Source organism: Notothenia rossii, assembly GCF_949606895.1.
Source record: "Notothenia rossii genome assembly, chromosome: 4".
NCBI classification, from domain to species: Eukaryota; Metazoa; Chordata; class Actinopteri; order Perciformes; family Nototheniidae; genus Notothenia; species Notothenia rossii.
Window position 1 is genome coordinate 11,838,893 of NC_136902.1, and position 23,211 is coordinate 11,862,103.

The following is a 23,211-nucleotide window of genomic DNA, read 5'->3' on the forward strand; positions in this document are numbered from 1 at the left end:
ATATTTTGTCCTGAGGCTATTGTAGTTTGCTACAGGGAATCAGTAGCCTAAATTAACAGCAGGATGATAAACATCTTAAATATAACTCTACAGTGGTAAACTAACACTAAACAAATAATTGTTAAGTATTTTCGTGTTATATGAACTCACACGTCCTTGTCAGATAATATACTTTAAAATAAATATCTAAGAGTTATGGAATAATCCTATTGTTTAACAAAGAATACTGAAAATGGAGGTTGAGCTTCAACAATGTGATTTTGTCAGGGGTTAAACTGAACTTCAAATTATCCAAACCCCCAACAATTGTGAACGGCAGTAAATACAAGTCAAGGAGGAAAACATCAATATAAACTGTTAATAAAAACATTTATCAGAGATTTGCAACCTTTTGACTTTTGTTTAGCCTTTTTTCCAAAAGCAAAATGGTTTAAGCTTGTTAAATTCTAACAAGTCCTGCACTGAGCTTATTGCAGATTTTGTTTTAAGTTACAAATGACAACAACAAGGTTTTTAAGAAGCAACGGTTGATGGTTCAATGAGTATGTTATTATTGGCGATAGTCCGATGTGTTTCCTCCTTGATGCAAATGTTCTTTCGTCATACAAACTGAGTCATAGTCTGAGGCAGCATAAAAACCGAAGGTGCACATAGAGAGAGTGCACTGCACAGGGAAAGGGAATCCCAGAGTTTATACGAGATAGAAGAAAAAGGACAATTGCTGTTTGTTTCACCGTGTTTTGGGAACATTTCTCTGATTTTCAACATCAGCATGGACTCCACAGCTCTCCTGGTGAGTTCTGTTAAAGGTTTTGAAAAAATCTAAGATCTGAATACAGCTTTTATTTATTATACTTGATAGGAAAAGACAGATTTGTTGTCTATCTACAAAGAAAGCTGCAATATTGCAAAGCTCACAAACAATAAGCATCTCAGAAAGTTATCAACTAGTTATTTGGTTATTTTGGTGAAAGTGAAACGTACACGTTGATAACGTGAGTCTAATTGAAATATATCTATGTTTGCAGAATCTTCTTTTACAGCTGGTGCTTATGGGGACAGTGTGCGGCATCCCTGTCTGTAAACATCCCTGTGAGCGGACCAGTGTATACAACGAGTTGCCCTTCAGACATATCTCAGAGCTCCAAGACTCTTCGGTGGCACCCTGGGAAATGAGGTGAGTTCCCTTTCTGTTGCACAGGAACATCTTACTAATTACAGAGTAACTTTGTCGAAGCTGAATTCTATCTTAAGCTACTTACAAGACTGAGGGTCATGATGTACTCCAACAGAATTACTTTAAACTATTTGTTCTACGATCACATCAGCATTTACAATAATGGGGAAAAGACCCACAACTTCTCAGTCTTTCATAAGGAATTGATGGAGTTGCACTTTGCAGTTAATATTACAAATTACAGAAATAGAATTGTCTAGAATGGAAAAAGAGAGCTAGAGAGAGCCATTTAAACCCACCTCTGTAAATCAAATCAATTGATGCAACTGTGCAGCCTTAAAAAATGAATTCTTGGATTTAAATGTTCTCTTAGATGTGGCAAAACTTTTATGAAGTGCCAGAAAAATTAAACTTATGGGAGCAGAAATCTATAGACTTACACATGTCTGTGTTAACAAGCCCCATTTCCCCTCATGTGTTTCATCCACCCTTGTTACTCCACTCCACATATTTATGTTCTTTTATTTTCCTTCTCTTTTCCAGTATTGACACAGCATCTGACAGACACCCCGAACACATCCTGTACGCTAAATGCAAAGAATGCACTTTGAAGAACATGGTCGCCAAGCCTATCATGCTCCAGGTTTCTGTCTATCACAGCATAACTGGATCTGCTTGGTGCAAGTGTCCCTTCAATCTGGCTGTTGGATGTACATGTGTCCAGAAACATTAACGAACTGATGCATGTTATGGACATGTAATAATTATATCATATGTTTTTCCCTTGCAATTTCATAAGTTGCTTTATTGGGGATTCCGATGTTATGGAGGAAAAAAAATTGTTTTTCTGTTACCTCCTTTTTTTCTGTTACATTTATGTTACATGTATCATGTAGTGTGCAACAAATACTTACTACTTTAGTACAAAATAAATAATATTTGTGTTTAATACAAATGTGAAAACTAAATAATTGTTTGCATATTGTGCATTATAAAATGCTACTGTGCTAGAGTTTACTGTATCCGTAATAAAATATATTGAATTCAAGTAAAATGAGAATTTTTGGATTTTCTGTATCAGTCACATCAGCCAACCTTTTGCACAAAACCTATATCCCACAAGTGGGTCTGTTTACTTTTTGTCAGTTTAATTTTTCGATTAGTTTCCGTGTAAACGGAGAACAAATTCGAAACGGAGAACAAACTTGAAACCAAAATTGGCCTCCATTGTTGTGCACAACCAAGTGTTCAATCTCAGATCTCTAATGATCTAATTGGTTATATGGCTTTTAACATGTGCATTCTGGGTGCAGGGGCTTGATAATTGAGTGTGGTATTTCAATGGCAGTGTTTAGCAAACAACACACAGGCTGTCGGTTTTGAATAACGTGTCTAGTGTTAATAAGAGCGTGTAGTTGTTTGCAAAAAGTGTATTTTGGAATATCAAACTTAGTGTAAAGCAGACAATGTGCTTATGGTTTAGCATATCTGTTCAATAGATTAAAGGCAACTTGAGTTTGTGGTTTCAATAATTGTGCCAAAAGCACCAGTTTGTGTCTTGGTAATTGCACAAAGCTGTAATAGGCCACAAATAATCAAATTTTTCTCAGAAAATTCTCTGATAATTCATATTGAATATTATCTATCGTTGCAGCTTTAACCACACTATTTAAAATGTTGTTTTCCTTCATATTTTATTTTAGTTCATATCATAACCCCTGCACCATATGTTTGTTCTTGTTAAATCCTTCAGGCAGATTCTACTTTATCTCACAAGAGTATGAACTATATGTTATTATGTTTTTGTGTTAAATAAAGCCATTTAAAAAAATGTACTGTACTGAATGTTGTTAAATGTTACAAAAGCTTTTTGTCTTGATCAGATTTTGAGTCTGTTACAAATATGATCATTGCTTTATTTATCTGTATCTCATTACTCTGAACAGTGATTTAAGAAACACCAGACATAATCCTCAACATAAATGTTTTTTGACATTAATCGTAATATATCAACAGACATCTCAGGCATTTCATAGGTAGAGACACACAGAGGTCTGTTGTCTCTTGTATCACTTGGATCACGTCACTGTCTCTGTATATGTGTTGAATCAGCATATTTTCCTCTTTAGGTGACCTTAAGAGACTTTAAGATGATAGTTTGGATTGTTTGAAGTGTATAACCTCCAGAAGACAGCGGTTGGCACGACCCCAGTTAGTAGAAGAGACAGGAGTACCAGCACAACAGCAAAACGTATTTTATCCACCCAAAAATCTCTATATTTAGCGTTAAATAACGTACACTTAAACTGATATAGCTTTTTTGGGTGGATAAAATAAATGTTGCTTCTGCCCAAGTCTTCAGCAGTACATGGCCCTGCTGTGCCGGGGCTCCTGTATGTTTCTCCATACGACTACTGTAGGTAATACACCACATACTACCCCACTTAAAAAGACCAGAACTATCCCCTTAAGTTTTTTGTTGTTCACAACAACTTAATAAGTACAACTTGAAAAATGTCTCCCGCTTGCTACTGGGTGCAGGTGAAAATAGATCGACATTTCTGTTCACATCGCTGACATTTGTCACAGGTAAATCTTGTAGGTATCGCAACAAACATGACATTGTCACACAGCGACAAGCTGGACACTGGATTTACCAAATAACTACACACTCTTATTTACATTAGACACGTTATTCAAAACCGACAGCCTGTGTGTTGTTTGCTAAATACTGCCACTGAAATACCACACTAAATTATCAAGACCCTACACCCAGAATGCAAATGTTAAAATTAGATCACTTAGAAACCTGGGGCCGTATTCACAAAGGATCTTAGGGCTAAAAGTAGCTCCTAACTGGCGAATTTAGGAGAAACTCCTAAACATAATGGGCGTGTCAGTCTTAAATTTAGGACTCCTAATTTTATTCACTAAGAGCAATTCACAAAGTATTTTAGGCCTAAAAGTAGCACCTAAGTTTAGGAGAGCTTAAAAGTCCTCGAGAGGACTCCTAACTCAGTAAGACCTATTCACAAAGAATCTGAAAATGGCTGCGAGACGAAATGTTTTGGAGACAATGGAAAACTGTGAATTGATCAAGAGATATAGGCAAAATCGTGAGGGTATCAAACTTGTTGTGGAATTAGTGCGGGATGCAATAACATCCCCGATTAACAGGAATAACCCGATTAGTCCGGAAATAAAAATGTTTGGCAACACTACGATATTTAGCAACAGGGAAAATGCAACTTTGCAATGCCGACGATTTAGGAATATCGCAACCATCAGTCAGCCGTGCCATAAACCAAACCATCAACGCGCTCTCTAGACCACATATCATCCAACAGTTTATCCGGTTTCCTTTGGACAATCAACAACTACACAGGATCAAAGCCAACTTCATGGCAATTGCAGGTATGCCCGGTGCGGTCGGTGCTATTGACGGGACGCACATAAAAATAATTGCGCCATCAAAAGATGAGGACGTGTTCGTCAATAGAAAGAAAGTACATTCCATCAACACGCAGATTGTTTTCATTCATCATGATAGGGGGGCTTTAACGGCGGTATGGGCTGTTATTGAAAGTGTTTAAGTGCTGGAAATATGCTCATTGGATAATAGTTTGCGGTGTGCTTTTAATTGCCTCCTTGATTTAATGCAATTTACGTATTTTTATTGTTTGCTCTCTCTCTTTCACGTGCATATACAACGTCATTATCGTGGTCTGCACAAACTTGTCATCATGCGTGTATTCTGCTAACTGCACTGTCCATAACTATTTGATAGGAATACATTTCTAGCCTAGGCTATTTCCTTGTTTTAGTGGGCTCGTTTGTGGGATGTTGCGGATGAGTTTCACCGAGACCGCCTGCTCTGAACAACCAATCACCGTACTGACCGCTTCTAAACTCATGCACGAGAATCGAAGTAATCCATAGCAACGGCGCGTCACTCTTAGTTCACTCTTAGTGATTTATCCTTAGTATGAGTAGGTCTCAGCGGCTTTGTGAATAACTTTTAAGAAAAAACTCCTACGTAAAATGTTTTAGCGCGAGTTAGGAGCACTCCTAGCGGTAAGATAAAATGCTTTGTGAATACGGCCCCTGAGCATGAACACTTAAAAAGGATTCAGGTTTGCTCTTTGATGTGCACAACAATGGAGGCCAATTTTGGAGAGAGAGTTAGAAGCTAAGAGGTAAATGCAATATACTATATTTTGTCTTCAGTACCATACAGTAACTATGTTCATGTCATCTTCACTCACAGTAAAGTCATTTTGTCTGATACTGTTATGAGTATTGAGAATAAACCTATTTGTGAGTTTCCACATTGCATGTGTTCATTCATAGTCCATATTTACACCGTGCTACAAATGAAAATCCCTAAAACTTTGACTTGAATGTCTTGTTTATTAATCAACTAATAGACAGTGTTTCAATTCAGTTAATGTAAGCCTTACACACACATTCCTCTTTTGCGCTTCTAGCAGTGATTATGGCCTGCATGTCTTTCTGTTCTAACTCAGCAGTCAGCTTCTTAGCAGTTTAGACAAACATCAAATTCATAATGTAGACTAGTTGGACAAAATAATGCTTAACAAATGTTCAATTTACTGTGTGTACTGTTTTAGGGGTCGACTGTATGATATACCGTTCTCCCGCTTGCTGCTGGGTGCAGGTGAAAGTAGGGCGAAAGTTCTGTTCACATTGCTGACATTTGTCACAGGTCTATCTTGCAGGTATGCAACAAACATGACGTTGTCACCAGTTGTCACAAAGCGACAAGCTGGACACTGGATTTACCGACACAGTACAAACCGGAAGTTTTTGGCAGTAGTTAAAATGATGTTGCCATGGGTGTTCATGTCAACTTGTTTTGTATTTTATTGTTTGAGCTAGACCTCTTGGTTTTAATTGATACGATACGCAACATTATTAATAGTATTATTATTGTCGGCTTGAAATACAATTATTTGTGCGTCCTATTTTTGCGCAGCACTGTTCAATAAATGTAGGCTCCATCCTTAGGCAGTAGGCTACTGTTCAATAAATGTACACAACACAACATAGTGTTTACATTCTGTAAAATATAGATAAACCCAGAACAATAAAACGTATGAAAACATCAACATTATAACCAGTCCGTTACAATAGTTACACATCACACAATCTAGTCATAGAAAACAAGCCCATCGCTTTGAATGGAGGGACTATCAATGGAGGGACTGCTCTCATATTTAAAATAATAGAGCATTCAGAAAGAGATCTTTTTGCAAGTCTGAGGTTTCTCTCGTTGTAAGTTGCTTGAAGAGATACACCTGCACATTTGGGTTTGTTTAAATAGTTCAATTTCATATTTCAGACACAGCCAGCTGAGCAAGACCATACTGCAGTACAGCATGAGACTATGTAAGATTGGTTTAAAAACTGGAAATCACTGAGGCAGGTATAATATATATTCCTTCAGTTTTTTTACTTACTTTTTCTTGTTATTGAATAGTCATCGACGTTCTTCTTTAACACTGACATGGATCATTTTATCCAGCAGGTGGCGAGGAAAACATCGAAGGAGATATTTTTACTTCCGGGTCGGCAGCTCTTCCTTTCCCGTCGGCCATTTGTCCTATACGGTGCGTATCTGTCGAGCTCTCGCCTTAAAAACGCTTTAAAATAACCTTTTCTCCCTACGTTGCCGCAATATTATCTTAGATATGTCAACGTGAATGTGACTTTGTTGTTTTAGATAAGTGATGGGATGTGTTTATGAGACTTAATTGTGTGTAACTATCAGACGTTTGTCGAGTGTGTGAGCAGCCACATGCGGCCGCTCTGAGCGCTCCGTATGCTAACTGATGTGCTAGCTGGCTAACGAGTCATTACTGGTTTCTGAGTAACATATCCTCAGACTGTATTTGGTATTTGTGTTATTATTCAAACGGTGTTATTTCTGCGTTGATTTGAAGAATATGCGACTGTTGGAACATTACAATGCCTGTGAGAGTGTTAGCATAGTTACACTAGCTAGTTAGCGCAAAAAGGAAAACGCGCATCTGATTTTTTGTTTTGGGGTTTCTTTCTTTCAGATTTGTAGGCGACCGCCTGTACAACCTGTAAACATGCAGAACGACGCTGGTGAATTTGTGGACCTCTACGTCCCACGTAAATGGTGAATATATTTTACTCAGTTAATGAATGAAGAAATATGAATATCCTTTTACTTTGAAGAGACCCTCTTGTTCTAACACACCAATAAAATACCCCAAAAGAGTACATCTTGTGTTCAAAAACTTATCTAAATGGATTTAAGTTACAACAGAATGTTTTCCAACTAGAAGTACTTGTGAGAAAGGCATTAAAATGTTCCCTATTGCATGTGATGCTCTTGAAATACATTACTGCTGCACATGTGTGTGTTTCATTTTACTGCTGTAAATGTTAAAGCTTGATTACATGACGTGTATTTAGCTTTATATACTGTTGGGTAGTCTAAGCTTCAGCAATGCATCATAATCTACGAGAGCAACTTTTCATGAGATTTCACCCTCTGTTTTTAGCTCTGTAACAAATCTTTCTTCACATGAATTTAAATGGACAGAATGTTCAATACTTGAAGGGAAACACTTAACATCAGCCCATTTGAAGATGCATGCTTTTCACTAAGAATGAAATGCAAAACCATGATCTGAAAAGTAACTAAAGTCAAATATACTTTTTTTTAAAAAAATGCTCTGAGATGTACTTGATTAAGAAATTAAAGACGCATTAAAACAATAGACTAGAGTCAGGGCACCTAGGACTTTGCTTGTACAGCATTCACGTAAATATTTTTGGAATACCTACTTGGGGATTAAACTTGATTCAACACTATGTGTCAAAAATAAAGCTATTTGCCAGTTCAATTGTAGCATTAGTGATCTGCTGGATACTCCATTATGTAGAGCCGTGAAGGATGGTGACATTTAATTAACATGACCATTACAAATAATGTATGTTTGTATTTCAGCTCTGCTAGCAACAGAATCATTGGAGCCAAGGACCATGCCTCCATCCAGATCAACATTGCTGAGGTAAAAACAGATCGCATCTTTTCCTATGCAACAGAAATGCATGAAATTAAACCAGTCTGTCTAGATTGGGTCTGTTAGTTAGACCATCTGTGTTGATGAATAATATCAGTTATTTGTATTTATAATGAATACTTAGTATCAAGACCACAATGATACCACTTGGTATGCCAAATAGAAGTTTATATTCAACCTTATTTAGAACATTCAGCTAAAGTAAGCGTACATTAAATGTAGATATTGTATGTTAATACAAGCAAAACAAATATATTTAGCACATTTGCCTGAAAACAAGTTTTTATGTTGAAATGTGCTTGAAACATTTATTTGTAAGCAATGTGTTGTACTCTTGTGTTGCTTTGAATCTTGTGCAAGCTTGGAGAAAAAACCGTAAACTTCAATACATGCAGACTTAACCCACCCTAGCTGATGAGTAACAAAGCTAATGGAGTGATTTAAAACCATAGGTGGCATTCATTTTGAAGGAGAATGTTTTGTTTTACAGTCAAACCCTGCATTCCCTGCTCTTGGGGAAATAACATTAACACAGCCAAAAAAGACATGCTGGCATAAATGGCATTTAGCTTTTTTAATATACCTAAAAAGATCACCATAGTTCAGTCTTAATAAAGATTTTAATAATCTAAGTAGCCACTAGTTTGCTGACACATGCTGTGCCTGTTTTACAACTCTAAACAAAGTTATTTCAAACAGTAGTCCCAGTGTTGGTTATTCATATTTGCATTGAGTTGCCACAACAGCATTGTGGTGGAGAGAGTGAATAGTTGAAGGAAACACTGATGATAACATGTTGTGAAGGCAGGACATTTGAGTCATCCAGCAGGCTCCATAGAATTGAAACTCGAATATATTTGGAATACCTTTTTACATAATCAATAGACCATGAATGAATACTTATTATCATTATGGTTGGAAATGAACCCAAATGCATGTTAAGCCTGAGTGTCAATAGTTTTTAAACAAATGATGTATACGTGACGGGCTGCTGCTGTGTTTCTAGATTGTTCGGTATGACATGCTTTAAGGCATTGGCTCTTTTACCTTCATGTATAAACCGATTGCTCAATTTCCAAACTCGCTACATGGGTTTGTAGATAAAATTATTATTATGTAGTTGCATAGTTTGACTACAGGTTTTCTTGAAAATCTAACGCTCAATACTTTTAAATTTGACAAATGATATGAATTCAAAATGATAAATTGTAGGTTACACCAAGTCTGATTACAATTGGTTTTCATATTGCTCGTGGATAAATATAGAACCGTAGCATTTTTTATTTTTAAACAAAAGTACAGTCTATATATTCATTTAGGAAAAATCTAACGTGTTTTTATAAAGGGACGTTTGAAGTGTTTACTAGCTGTTTTGGACTGTACATGTTAAGCAGTGTGCTCTGTTCTCTGCAGGTTGACAAGGTGACTGGTCGCTTCAATGGGCAGTTCAAGACCTACGCTATCTGCGGCGCTATCCGCAGAATGGTGAGTTTCAGCTGGATTTCTGTTGCATTGTGCTTTCACTGCTGTCATATCCAAACGGAAAACACCTCAGTCATTTAGTTGTATGATTTCTTCATCAGAGTTAAGAGTTGCAATACCTTTATCCTTATCCTAAAAATGTTTTTAATAATTTCAGCTGTAAATAGTGTGTAGTACAGTATAATTGTTGTAGATGTGCAGTTTCTGTCGTCCTTCCATTAGGAATTAAATGGCAGAGGAAGGTCTTTAATGTGTTTGAACAGATTTGAGATTATATTTGTTTCCAGTGCTTTGCTGTGAAGTTAAAATGGAAAGCTTGACAAAGCTTGTTGGAGGTTCTATTATCCTATATCTTTACTGGAAACCTAACTACCATGAGATCGTCTTCTAAATGCAGAAAACCTTTGAATTAACACTTGTTTTCCTCCTATAGGGCGAGTCTGACGACTCCATCCTCAGGCTGGCAAAGGAGGACACCGTGGTTGCAAAGTAAGAATCTGCTCACTTATGTCAGTAGTAGGGATGGGAAAGATAATTCTCTAAAGGTGTGTTTTGCTCCGCTCACCGGTCCCCCACAGCGGGCAGAGCTGCAGGTGCGGATCTCTCGCGCGCGACGCGCGTCCGGTTATACTTCACTCGCGTTTATGTCCAAATCCATCAGATCTAGCTAATGATATGGCTGCTGCCCCTCCCTACACGCAGATCACACAGACTTAAACCTCATCTTATGCCCAAATTCCAGCTGAAAGGGTCTTCTCTACAGCTGGCCTGATTGTGAATCGTCTCCGCACCCGCCTCTCCCCTGAGTAGACATGCTCATATTTAGGGGTGGGCGATATTGAAAAATATATTATCACGATATTTTTCACGCAGTATCACGATAGACGATATATATCACGATATTTTTTCATGTCGGTTATTATGGTTATTTTTCAAGTTACTTAAAAGGACAACCACCTACAAGGGAACAGAAACTAAAACAAAAAGGAGTAACAGACAAAAATAGCATTTCAAGCTGGTTTTATTTCTGAATTAATCCCTGAATGAACAATTCAACATTTTGATATGGCTTCAAGGCACAGTTTCTCAGTATAAAAATGAACTTTCTGAGGTAGCACTAGCAGTGAACATCAATAAACATGAAAAGGAGGGTAAAACATAACTAAGTAAAACATAAAACATCAATGAGGAAAAGTCAGTGCCAAACAATTAAAATGTAAACTTTAGACTTGAAGTGCATTAAAAGACTTAAGCATAACTGAAGGGAAAAACTATATAAATACCTTATTGATAAAATAAAATATAAGCCAACAGAATCAAACAAGACAATAAATAAAGTGCAATACTGTCTGAATCCTGACTAGACAGCTTTAGAGCATGTCTTTCACATCAGTTTTTTTTTTATCACGATAGATACGATATCTCTGAAAAAGCATATCGTGGAGACCTAATCTAATATCGTCATATCGCCCACCCCTACTCATATTCTTAAACAAGAATGAGTATTGAATAGCTGCATTCTGTGCATAGGCCCTGTTATAAGTTGTTGATCTCTGTTTTAATAGGGTTACGTTACCCTAACCCAGGGGTCTGCAACCTTTTTGACCAAGAGCCATTTTGCCCCCTTTTCCACCAATTTGTTTTGTCTGGAGCTGCAAAACATGTTTGATAGCTTATAAAGTTGTATATATTGTTACATCATAGACAAAAACTACAGTTTTTTTGCATTTATTATGTATTACATTATAGAAAGCTGTTTACCTCTAATAATAAATAAATAACTCTTATATAAGGAGAATTAAAAAAAAAAAAAAAAAGTACACAGGCCTACTTTAAAATAAATCAACACAGCACTTGGAGTCCTCTGCACATTTGAAGAAAATTAATATAATTAAAATGGGCCCACTCTGAAATAAATAAAACCTATAGCTGCACCCTAAAAAGAGTTAGGTGATTGAATTATGACTGAAGATCGTCAGCTGTCTTCCTCTTCCGTGTTTTTCCTCCAATACGTAAAGGCTGCAGCACCTTTGACAACTTCTCTCTACATATCAAACATACCGGTAAACCAGCATCGCTGGCTGTGAAAGCAGATAACTAACCACGCAGAATTAAATCCTCTGTGTTCCTCCGATACTTCTATTGTCTTTGATTGATCAATAGTTTGCTCATCTTCAACTCAGGATATGACGCATATTTTAGTTCACCTAATTAAAACCGGTTTTTAAATTGTTGTATGTGTCACAGTATCGCCTCAAAATACAAGATATGAAACATTTTCAACCGTGCAACAAAATATAAATAGTCCTACAAATATTTTTATTTTATTTCCTTCTTATTTTTGTCTAAGCTCAAGGGAGCCAGAGTGGAGGGCTTAAAGAGCCGCGGGTTGCCGACCCCTGCCCTAACCCGTTATGTTACGATCCCTCTTTAATTTAAAAACCAAGTCATGTTTTAAGCATGAAAGCTGTAGTCCTATAGCTGTCAACTGGTCAAGCTGTGGTCACCAGTTAAATACATTTGACAAATTCAACTTGGTTTCTATACTTATTTGAAGATGTATTTATTTATTTTTCAAAATAATCTTTTTTTTTTTTGTCAACATTTTTCCCACATCTTTTTTTTTAAAATATAGGATAAGTACATTTCGGTTAATGGGTTAACCGTTTTTTCCGGGGTCGAATATACATTTGTTTTCAAATTCCCATCCCTAGTCAGTAGTATGAATGTATGTATGTGGCAGGATGTTTTCAGAGTTTTAAATCAGAATCAAATTACAATTTTGGTAACTGACAATGATTTTCTTTTGTTTTACAGGAACATCTGAGTGTGATGCTGAAGAAGTGGAAACTTTGTAAAAAATAAAATGGAAAAAAAATAACTTTGTCTTTTCTTTTATTCTATGTTCTGGTATTGAGCTTTGAGGCAACATTTCAATGTACTGGAAAGTGTTCCTAAAAATCAGTCTGTGAAAAAAAAAATGGATTAAACATAACCACTTGGCAACAGGCAAGGGTAACAACAGATGCCTTTATTTTGGTAATGTTTGTCAGGGACAATGATAATCAAATGATGTGAGCCTCCGTTCCATCTCAGCACTAAACTTCAAGCAATGCAAAGAAAATGTTTAATATTGTATTGTTAAAACTGAAATGAACATTTCAAAAAGTAGTTCTACACTAAGTGAAGTTAACTATATGAAATCCTCATGTTGTCGATATTGAGCCTGTTCAACTAAATGCTCATTGCTTGAAAACCTGGACTTACTGATAATTAAAATAGGCTTTCATTGAAATAGGTAGTATCTAATAGTTAATTATCTAGGTATTATAAAGTCAAGTGTCTTTGTTGGCTGAATGAATAAATAGGCGATATAATATAATGTGAATAACGTTTAAAACATTTTAGGTATCAATCAATATGAACAGTACCTTCAAATGTTTCACTGTTCACATTGCTAAAGGCTGGTTGACTGTTTCCTCTCAGGTTACAGGTATATATAGTATTATTACAGGTGCTGAAGAACTGGTAGTACTTTGCTACTGGTTTATTCCAGCAGAGGGCAGCATGTGACAAGAAATTAAAGTTTTCATCAAAACTCATAAATGTTCTACTTTAAAAGGATTGCACGCAGGAAATGAAATCCTATTCTAGTAAAATAAGTCATGTAGAATTCAGAATTTCTTTAGTCATTCAGTCACGTTGCTTCTCAATCCTACTGACTTGACTGACATCTATATTGTTGGGGTTTTATTATTTCCTATGGTGTCAGATACTTATTGAAGCTATAATAATTATAAGGAACAATATTGAAAACCGAAGGCAAGTTTGTGTACATGGCAAATTTGAACAATACAATTATTCAGAGTCCTTAACAAAACACTCAAAGATTGGTGACAAAACAAATCCATAACAGTAGTTAAAACTAATATATTCAAATAATGGTCAGGATTCTTGTATTGCAGTTTTCACACATTCTAAGCTTTCTCAACTATGTGAAACAGCGCCCCCTTCTGAACACAACGCGTGTTAATGTCAGTGTGTGGTTGAATATGGTATTGCAACCTTTTACGCACAGCTAGGAAGACAGCAGGTGACATTGATTTACTTTGAATAAAAGTTGTCTGTATATTATAATTATTCCATTTGGGAATTGTGAATGGTCTGAGAAGCAACTGCTGAATATTTCGCTAGCCATTTTAAAAGATGTAAATGCAACACTTGGTATGATAAACTACTTTTTGGATCGTGCTAATGCTAACATCTACCTTCCGTTACGTTTGTAGCCTACTGGTAGTTAAGCTAGCTAGCGTTAGCCCATGGCGTTGAAAATGAGAAAAGGCAGAGCAAAGTTAAACATATTATACTAACTCAAAAAACCTCGCCAGTAGTGGAGGAGCCATGTTAAGTTAATGAAGGAAAGTTAAATTAATCCATGTGCACGTTTGTTGTCATTAGCAGGTAAAAGTAACTAGGCTAAGTACCTTTACTCAATTAACGGTAATAAAACGTCCGTTACATTACATTGAATGGAAGATATTGAATTAAAAAAAACTATTTGTTAGGTATTATTGTGTAGGAATTATTTGTTTTTCTTTGGTGGAATTCAGAAGCTATTTTTTTTTTTTACATAAGCCTTTCTGCAAAATTAGTAGGCATACTACTTCTCACCAGGATGTAACTGAAATAGTGGTTTTAGTCTAGTTTATTAAAGTTGCTATGTAATTATTTGCTGTCTATAATTGTTATTTTGCCCAAAATACTCATAGATGTTGTACTTCTACTTTCGTATCATGCAGAAGGGCCCTGTTTAGTCCTGCTACCTGCACCATCTGGCTTTGAAAGAATGAGCGAGCAGATGAAATGGAGGTCAACGTGGGAATAACAGGGCAAGGTGAAGGCATGGGAAGGTTACAGTGGTCATTTAGGCTAAACACAGTATGTAGGTGATGGTCCAGTGGTGTGTGAGAGCGGTTTCAGGGCATCTTTAACCTCACACAGCCCTAATGATAGCTGTCATCAACTGCTGCTTTACTGCTTTGTTCCCACACATTCTCCCTCTTTTTTTTCCTGCAGGTGAGTAGCCTTGCTGATGAGAAGTATGTCATCCTCGTCCTCACCACATGCCTTCCTCTCTCCTTCCCCTCGCTTTTTTCCCAGAAGGCTTGGCTGGACTGTGGACCAAGGTATGGAAAACCTAAAGTTGCAAACTAAGCACTATTAACCTGTCCAGTTCACACTTCAAATACACTGACCTGAAGTGACCTGTAATTCTGCACGTTCAGCTATTAAAAGCTGTTGCTCACTGTAAGACAATCCAAATGGTATATGTAATCCAGCGTTTAATAATGTATGTATAGAATCAGAAGCAAAACAGCATGCAAAAAGATGCAACCAGGCCTGTTGCTGTTCCATAGCATGAGGCATATAATGATTGCAGTTTGGAGGGTTTGCTTGCAACACTAATAGGTAATCGGTAACCAGCTCTCACCTCCTCAACAGTCCCTCTTTCTCCCACTCGTTCTCAGGTGGAATTACAGACTCCAGTGATGTTGCTCTGCTGTTAAGAGTTTTAATTGCATCACTTCCGTTTATGGGCAAATGACTAACCGTTACCTGCCTCAAATCTGTGTAGCGTGAGAACAAGATGCACTTGTGTGAGAGGAGACTCATAGAGAGACATTCTTTGTTTTAAAAACTACGCTATAACCCCATTTTGAAGTTGAATTATGAAAGAATTACATGTTACTAGATGTAATATCAATAGCCACCCATGATCCTGTGAAAATCGAATATCAGCACACGATTAAACCAGATTGTTGGATGGATAAAGGCAGGTTTTCTTCGATCCTTCTCAATAATGAGGCAGAACAAATGTTTAAGAAAAGTGTTTCCATGCAAACAAGCTATTTTAGAATCAAACTTCAAGCCTACCTTGAGCCATGCACAAGTATCATCTTTCTGTCATTATGTTCAGTTTTTAGCATTCTGTGTTCAACTGACAGGTTGGCAACCCTCTTTAGCCTTTTTCTTTTCGTCAAAGATAATGGCGCCATCCGCCATCAATGAGCTATTAGACAATCTCCCTTCCCTCTACCGTTTCTACCGGGGCCCGACACTGGCTGCCACATATGGATTTTTCTATTTTCTTTAATATTTAAAATTGTTTTTTGTAGGTTGTTTTGCAGTCCATTAATTTCGCTCTGCCACATTTAGTCCCACCTTCTCTTGCAGTGGATCTCTGGAACCAAATCAACCTAAACATGTTTCTCTGCCTTTAGCAGGGAGGCTCGGCAAGTCACAGCTTGCCAAACAATGATCTTAACATAAAGAGATGGAAGCCCCTCATACTCCCCCCAAACCCCCTCACCTGGCCCCCTGCATACCTTTGACACACACACACACACACACACACACACACACACACACACACACACACACACACACACACTCAGCCACAGACAAAGAACACTGTTTCAGCCTTGAATCAAATGCCAGTGAGCCGATATGGTCCTACAGAACACGTACATACAAATCCTTCCTTGTTTATAGATTATGATTGCATTTGTGCTAATAGACAGTTTCATCAGTAGGTTGTGTCACTCAGTGGAGAGCTCAACCTCATCTTAATAGATAGAAGTCTACGTCACTGATTATTTCATCTAAACACTGATCCAGGTTCTGTTTCTGTGTTTCACTGCACAGGCAGTTTAGTTGGAAGCATCAGAATGAACTATAGCTGTATATTGAAACTAATGAGGGTTGCCAGTTTATCCTGAAGTTCCTTTAAATGCCACTAGGTGTCAGCTACAATTACTCAGGTTAAATTAAAGTTAACAGTTGAACTCATAACTTCTGGTCATATTTCCAATTAAACAAAACAATACCTTGATTATAAATCACTCTGAATACTTATAAGCTGAATATGACATCTTGATAGAGATTCAATTGATACCACAGTTATGAATTGGTTTACGGTTTCTTTTTACCTCCTGAATTGTTTTGTCCAGACTTCTGAATGTATAACCTGCTGTCAATCCCTCGTTTTTCTCTCCTCGCCCCACTCCTCACTTCCTGTGTTTTGTCATGACTCTTTTTCTTCCCTACTATCTGTCCATCTCTCTCGCTCTCATCCTTTTGTCTGTCTTCAGAAGCAGCCCGGCTCGTCTCTTTTTGTCTCTTTGTCCTCTTTCAGACGCTATCAGACTTCAAAGTAGGCAAGATTCATAAAGGAAAAGAGGTAAAAGAGACACTGGTGAGAGTGGGTCAAAGAGAGAGAAGAGGCTGCCACTTCAAGTCAAATGAATCCCCATTAATACCTGTGGTGAGATTATACCACAGAAACGTTATCATACCAAATATTCCACAATTTAAAGACAATTAAGGAAAAATAATATTGGGTGATTTCAAAAGGTAATTATACCTAAAAAGTATTAAAAAAAAGTATATATTGTTTTGTGTTTTTTCCAATGTAAAGTTTTTTTTTACAGGCTGACTATAAACATGCATCTTGAATTAGCACTGGAACATTAACATTTTAGTAATTTACCAGGTGACTACTAAGATTTGTTTTTGGAATCTTGTTAACTTTTTGTCGTTCGTATCCAGGCTTTGTGCTACGCTAAGGCAGAAAGTCGAAATATTAATTTTTAAAAGTTTGTATCCCAAGGTATCTGCTTTTCTCAGAGCATTTACAAGTAGTAGGCTTAAAAAATAAAAGATGTCCTGAGAGTGGCATTAGAGAACAATCTCATGGAGCTCTAAGAATCATAAATGTGCTGAATACACCTCATACAAATCTTCCCATTATATTTGATAATTATTTTGTATAAGTGAACATTTTGGCCTGATAGTTGCACTTGAGAAATAGTTAGGGGGTCACCACGTATTTAAAACGTTGGAGATGGACCCACTGACCCACAGAGGCATCACTAACATCAGGCTCTGATCCTTTCTATAGGCCAGTAAAAGCAGATCTCATATGGGGAACAAAAGGGAGAAGGAGTAAGGGAGGGGGCCCACCAGGAGTGTGTGTGGAGTGTCTTGTTGGAGGAGACAAAGAGAAGGGCATGTAGGTACCTGCCTCCCACACACACACACACACACACACACACACCCACACACACACACACACACACACACACACACACACACACACACACACACACACACACACACACACATTTAAGCCCGCTGTCAACCCCAAACATCCCCTCCCCGGCCCACAGCACTTCAAACATATCCGCCCTCAGCACTGTGTGTTCGTGCGCGTGTGTTTGTGTCTCAAAAGTCTATCTGATGCAGAACCTGAAGCGGAAAATCTGAGGAATGTTGGGAATAGAACAACAGTATTTACTCAATATTGTTATCATCTGAATATACTGGAGTTATGGCTGCAAAAGAGAAGGACACATGATTTGTCTTCACGTAGCATGTGATGATAAGAGCATTAAGCTTTGACTGAAGGCACATACAAACAGATGGATTTAGATACAAGTGTCTGGTTTTAACTAAAAGGTGAGGACAGGAAGTTACAGAGGTTCTCTAAGCTAACACCTACGCTCATGGAGGCTACTTTGTTTACCTGTCAGATTGGATTATATTCACATATTCACACTAAGCTATCTATTAAACACAGCATTGAAATAATCCAGCAAGGCGCTCTTTTGGCCTATCAAATAAATCCGGAAATGCTATGTTTGTAGTGTTTGTAGTCTTAAAATATAAAATAGTTGTAACTGTGATAAGTTTCCAGAGTGGTATAATCCTGTCACACATATGAACGCAAAATCTATAGCTTCCCTACAAAGGTTTTCGTAACAAAAGAGTTATGGTTTCTGTTTGTAGTTCAAGGAATTTCGACCAATCACGTTTGAGCGGGATTCTATGGCATGCAGGTAACAGTTTGTGTGGTGCTCAAAAGAGACTACAATGCAAACTACCTGGAAGCCATCTGTTATCATCTGATGATGATCCACCTTTCTATTGGCTTCTTTATGTATTTGTATTCATATGGAGATCTTGTTTTTTAAAGAAAACGGATGAGATGTATTAATATCCTTTTTTCCGGACTGTTAACAATGATCAGCATTGGAAAAGGTTTTCTTGGCCTGGATGTTTGTGGATATCCTCCTGGCTACACTAAATTCCACAAAACATTGTCCTTTTCTGGTATTGTTGTCAAAGTAGTAAAAACAATTGTACAGGTTGTTGGCATCTCACCTACTCCTAGACTTACTGGATATGGATAGTATTACATTGTCTCACTGCCCGTACACGAAGCAACATGTCCCCACAAAGAGTCCCTTGTATTTTTTGAAGGTGGGGCTGTTTGAGCACCCACTATAACATTGAAATACCCAAAACATCAGTTATTAACAAAAAGTCTTAAAAGTAAATCAATCTGAAAGAACATTTTTGTGTTTTAGTGCAAATGCTGGAGGTCAAGCAACCAGTAAAGCATATCATATATACAGGTATTTATATTAACCTGTATTCATTATGTGAGATGATTTTGTGATAGGATAGTGATTTGAATCAAAGAAACAAATATTGTTCACCTAGTTAAAATTGTGCAATTACGACTCACAATCAAATAACAGTTTTTACGAACATTCGGAAGTGGAGTTCCCTTCTTGTTGACAGTATTACGTAACTTTAATACTATACTTTTTTTATTATCTTAGGGAATACGAATTTATTTGTTTTGGATGCATTATAGCATTTTTTTTTTACATTTGCTTCACTTAGATATTCGCCTTTTATTAGCTATATTATAACTGAACTTTCCCTCATAGTATCATGGGATACTGAGGGCTGCAAAGCATGCCCTTATTATGTAATTGCAACCCAGTTTCAAAGTATTTCGTGTAAAAGTCACGAAACTAATCTATTGATTCATGTTCACCAACACCATTTCCTCATTTTCTTCGTGTCACACAGAACGATTTTAAAAGCAAAGTTAATAATAACAAATTAGAAGGAAAAACAGAAAAAATACAGATTTTAGTATTCTGAGGCTCTGAGCCCCATTTATTTTCCTCGCGGACGTAAAAAAAAGTCAGACATTATTCTATTTAAAATAAAAACTATAATCGTGGCTTGACATTGAGTAAGAAAATGTTTTTATGAACCACACAGCTTCCGGTCTTCCAAGACCCGACCGGACAAAAAGACGTGGTGCATGCACGAAACATACTACCAATAGAAATACATTGCTTTTAAAATAGTTCTGTGTGACACGAAAAAAAGGGGAAAATCATGTTGGTGAACACGAAACAATAGATTACATTTATTTCGTGACTATTACACGAAATGCCGTGAGACTGGGTTGGTAATTGAGCTGCATTTCTCCACATGTTTACTTCCATTAATTCCTATCACACTTCCTCCCTCCCATTTAGTCTTTCTTTCTTTTCAAACAAATTCCTACCTCTTCATTTGTGTGTGTGTGTGTGTGTGTGTGTGTGTGTGTGTGTGTGTGTGTGTGTGTGTGTGTGTGTGTGTGTGTGTGTGTGTGTGTGTGTGTGTGTGTGTGTGTGTGTGTGTGTGTGTGTGTGTGTGTGTGTGTGTGTGTGTGTGTGTGTGTGTGTGTGTGTGTGTGTTCGTGTGAGTTTAGGTACCAGCGGGGGGTAAGTGGGTTCAATTAATGGAGCAGTTAGCAGTTACCAGGACAACAAGTGGCCTATCCCTCACTTTTCCTTTGGTCTCCTTGGTAACCAGGAAGTAGATTCGTCATAGAGGAAGAAAGAAGAAGGAGGGAAGGGGAGGATTAGTGAGGTGAAACGACAAGCCCTCTCTCTTCCTCTCTCTTTATTTCTCTCTTCTCACCCCTTTCTTCCCTTTTCTAAATTCTCTCTTGACTCAGTTTCCCTGTTTCTGTTGAGAGATGACAGGTGTTTATAATCAGAGTTAAATAGAGAAAGACAGCCTTAGCTTAGCTTAAAGAAGCAGGGGGAAACAGCTAGCCTGGCTCTCTCCAAAGTTTTAAAAAACATGAATGCCATAATATGAATCTCCGTCCATACTTCTGTGCAGCACTTTAAGAATACAGTGACTTCCTGTATCCAACCTCGAATCTAACTTTGAAAAAAAGAAGGGTATTTCCCCCAATATTTCAACAACTAGTAGAGCTTGGTTCAGCATTCAGATGCTACTGTATACTCATACATATTAAGTTAACCAAGAACAATTTTAAATATTGATAAAGATAATCTTCCAGCGTTTATTGTTGAGTTTGGGCAAAGTACAATATGGATACCTGAACAAAAAGATTTCCATTAAAGTGTACATTTCTTTTTCGACTTTCACTTCTGGCACTTGGAAAATTCCAGAGGCATTTGTCTTCGATTACATTTTGTAGACTATATGACATAATATATTTGATATATAATTATACTGTAGGAGTAATGGTGGCCCTGAAGCGGAGCTCAGGAACCACACAAGTGTCTCCAGTGTGACCCGAGAGGAATGTTCTAGTGTGTCAGTGAATGAATCGCTGCCGCATTAACACACTGCCTATAGACTCCTTTAAACTACAGGAGGTCACTGACCCCGGCCCGTGTGTGTGTGTGTGTGTGTGTGTGTGTGTGTGTGTGTGTGTGTGTGTGTGTGTGTGTGTGTGTGTGTGTGTGTGTGTGTGTGTGTGTGTGTGTGTGTGTGCGTGTGCGTGTGCGTGTGTGTGTGTGTGTCTGAGGCAGGACAAAGGTCAGAGTTCAGCATGTGTGTCACAGACAATGGAGGAAGTAGATGTGTGAGGTTTCTGGACTCTGGACAGTGTGTAGACATTGCACGAACAAGACAACAATTTCACCTGCCTGACGGAGGAATCTTTACTTTCTGTCTTCTGTCTTATCTCCCCGTGGGTCCTCCTCTAACAGATTTGTTTTCAATACAAACATCCTTTCAAACCAAACCAGTAAATATAACTTAGACTCACCTGAGCAGCTGTTAACTGTGAGTGCGTGTGGCGGAGAAACCCTTTCATCTTCTAAAGTGGTTCCTGTAGCTTGATTAGATGGCGGCGCTCCAGAGTCCTTGAGAAACACACAAACACACACACACACACGCACGCACACACACACACACACACACACACACACACACACACACACACACACACACACACACACACACACACACACACACACACACACACACACACACACACACACACACACACACACACACACACACACAGCTGCTCAGATGAACGTGTGTAAGCTTTACCCCAAATACCTATACTAACTCTGTGTATGCACATGCCTTTCTTCAGGGGATTTCATTTTCCCAAAAACATCCTTTAATGAATTATGGTGCTCTGAACTTCAACTGTTGTTACATAATCTCTTTTAACAGTAATTTTACAAATCCTCGTTTTTAAATGATAGACTTACACACTATTATTAAAGTGGCACATGTGTTCATGCATCCTGTAAGACATGATCTATCCTAATACTTCCCAGACATGTTATGATGTTTCAATTCTTTCCAAGCATTTATTGTGTTGACTTTTGTAATTCAACAATCACCAGAAATCTAAAGTCGTTGTATTTTTCTATGAGTAACACGCTATGTTTGACTGCCTTCAGATGTGGGAAATGTGTCATTACTGATCAAAGCATATTCAAGCTACCAAGATGGAAAAACATGTACGGCTGTTGTGAAGTTTTCCTATTGGCATTCAACAGCAGTAAACCAACACAAGGCCTCTGAAGACAACAGGAACCTCCTCATCCATCCTTGATGTTTGGCTAATTCTCAACGAGAAGACAAAACTGAAAATGGAATTCAAAGGGCAACATTCATGACAAGAAACGTCCTCATATGTGGTGCAGGTATACGCGGAACAGCTTATTTAGATGGATGACAGCAACTTCCGGTGGATTTAAACTGAAGACAGTAAAGGAGATTATTCTGGTGGAAGGAGGACTGAGTCTTTTATTCTGTGACATGATTCATTTATAGTGGAAGAGAGAGTGTGTCGAGAAGGAATACTAAGTGGACACACTGTTTTTCTCTCCCTCTGTCTCTTACACACTAAGAGCAACACTGACCGACCGCAACAGGAGGAAGAGGACAACAGTCTGTATGGGACAGTTTGACAGCTCCCAGGGAGAGAGACGAGATTACAGAAGCAGAGGAGGACGGATTATACACAGAAGAAGAGTGACAGGCCGCCTTCTGTCTCCTGGAGGTTAAACAGACAAACACACAGTTTCAAATCTCTTAAAAAACTTGAGGCTGTGTTGCTAACAATCTCAGACTTTCAGCATAAGAAATATCATATATGTAATGCTAGCTACATTCAGGTTTCCACTACCAACAGGCTAAATACACAACATAATGTTTAGACGAGAAAAAAAAATCTTGACTCAATCAAGGTCCATTTCAATAGTTTGCTCAGTTGTCATGTTATCATGTGACCCACTAACTATTTAACTTTAGTGACCTAACAGGTGGTTGTAAAAAAAG

The 23,211-nt window shown here is 37.7% G+C and overlaps 1 protein-coding gene and 1 long non-coding RNA gene across 7 annotated transcripts; both read left to right on the forward strand.

The window, feature by feature from the left end:
* Positions 1 to 6,732: 6,732 nt before the first annotated feature.
* On the forward strand, positions 6,733 to 12,619 carry rps21 (ribosomal protein S21). Its single transcript, XM_079679119.1, has 6 exons — positions 6,733 to 6,807; positions 7,261 to 7,343; positions 8,181 to 8,244; positions 9,670 to 9,741; positions 10,172 to 10,227; positions 12,556 to 12,619. Exons 2-6 carry the CDS (start codon positions 7,294 to 7,296, stop codon positions 12,563 to 12,565), a joined length of 252 nt encoding a protein of 83 aa, XP_079535245.1. The 5' UTR covers positions 6,733 to 6,807; positions 7,261 to 7,293; the 3' UTR covers positions 12,566 to 12,619.
* Positions 12,620 to 13,077: 458 nt separating this feature from the next.
* On the forward strand, positions 13,078 to 23,211 carry LOC307036949. 6 transcript variants are annotated; one of them, XR_013807541.1, is made up of 6 exons: positions 13,078 to 13,831; positions 14,538 to 14,632; positions 14,815 to 14,924; positions 16,890 to 17,062; positions 17,699 to 17,809; positions 22,428 to 23,211. It is a non-coding gene; the product is annotated as an uncharacterized lncRNA (long non-coding RNA). The 6 variants fall into 6 exon arrangements; XR_013807544.1 differs by lacking the exon at positions 16,890 to 17,062 and having other exon boundaries at positions 13,098 to 13,831; positions 22,428 to 22,574; positions 22,782 to 23,211; XR_013807542.1 differs by lacking the exon at positions 16,890 to 17,062 and having other exon boundaries at positions 13,084 to 13,831; positions 22,329 to 23,211.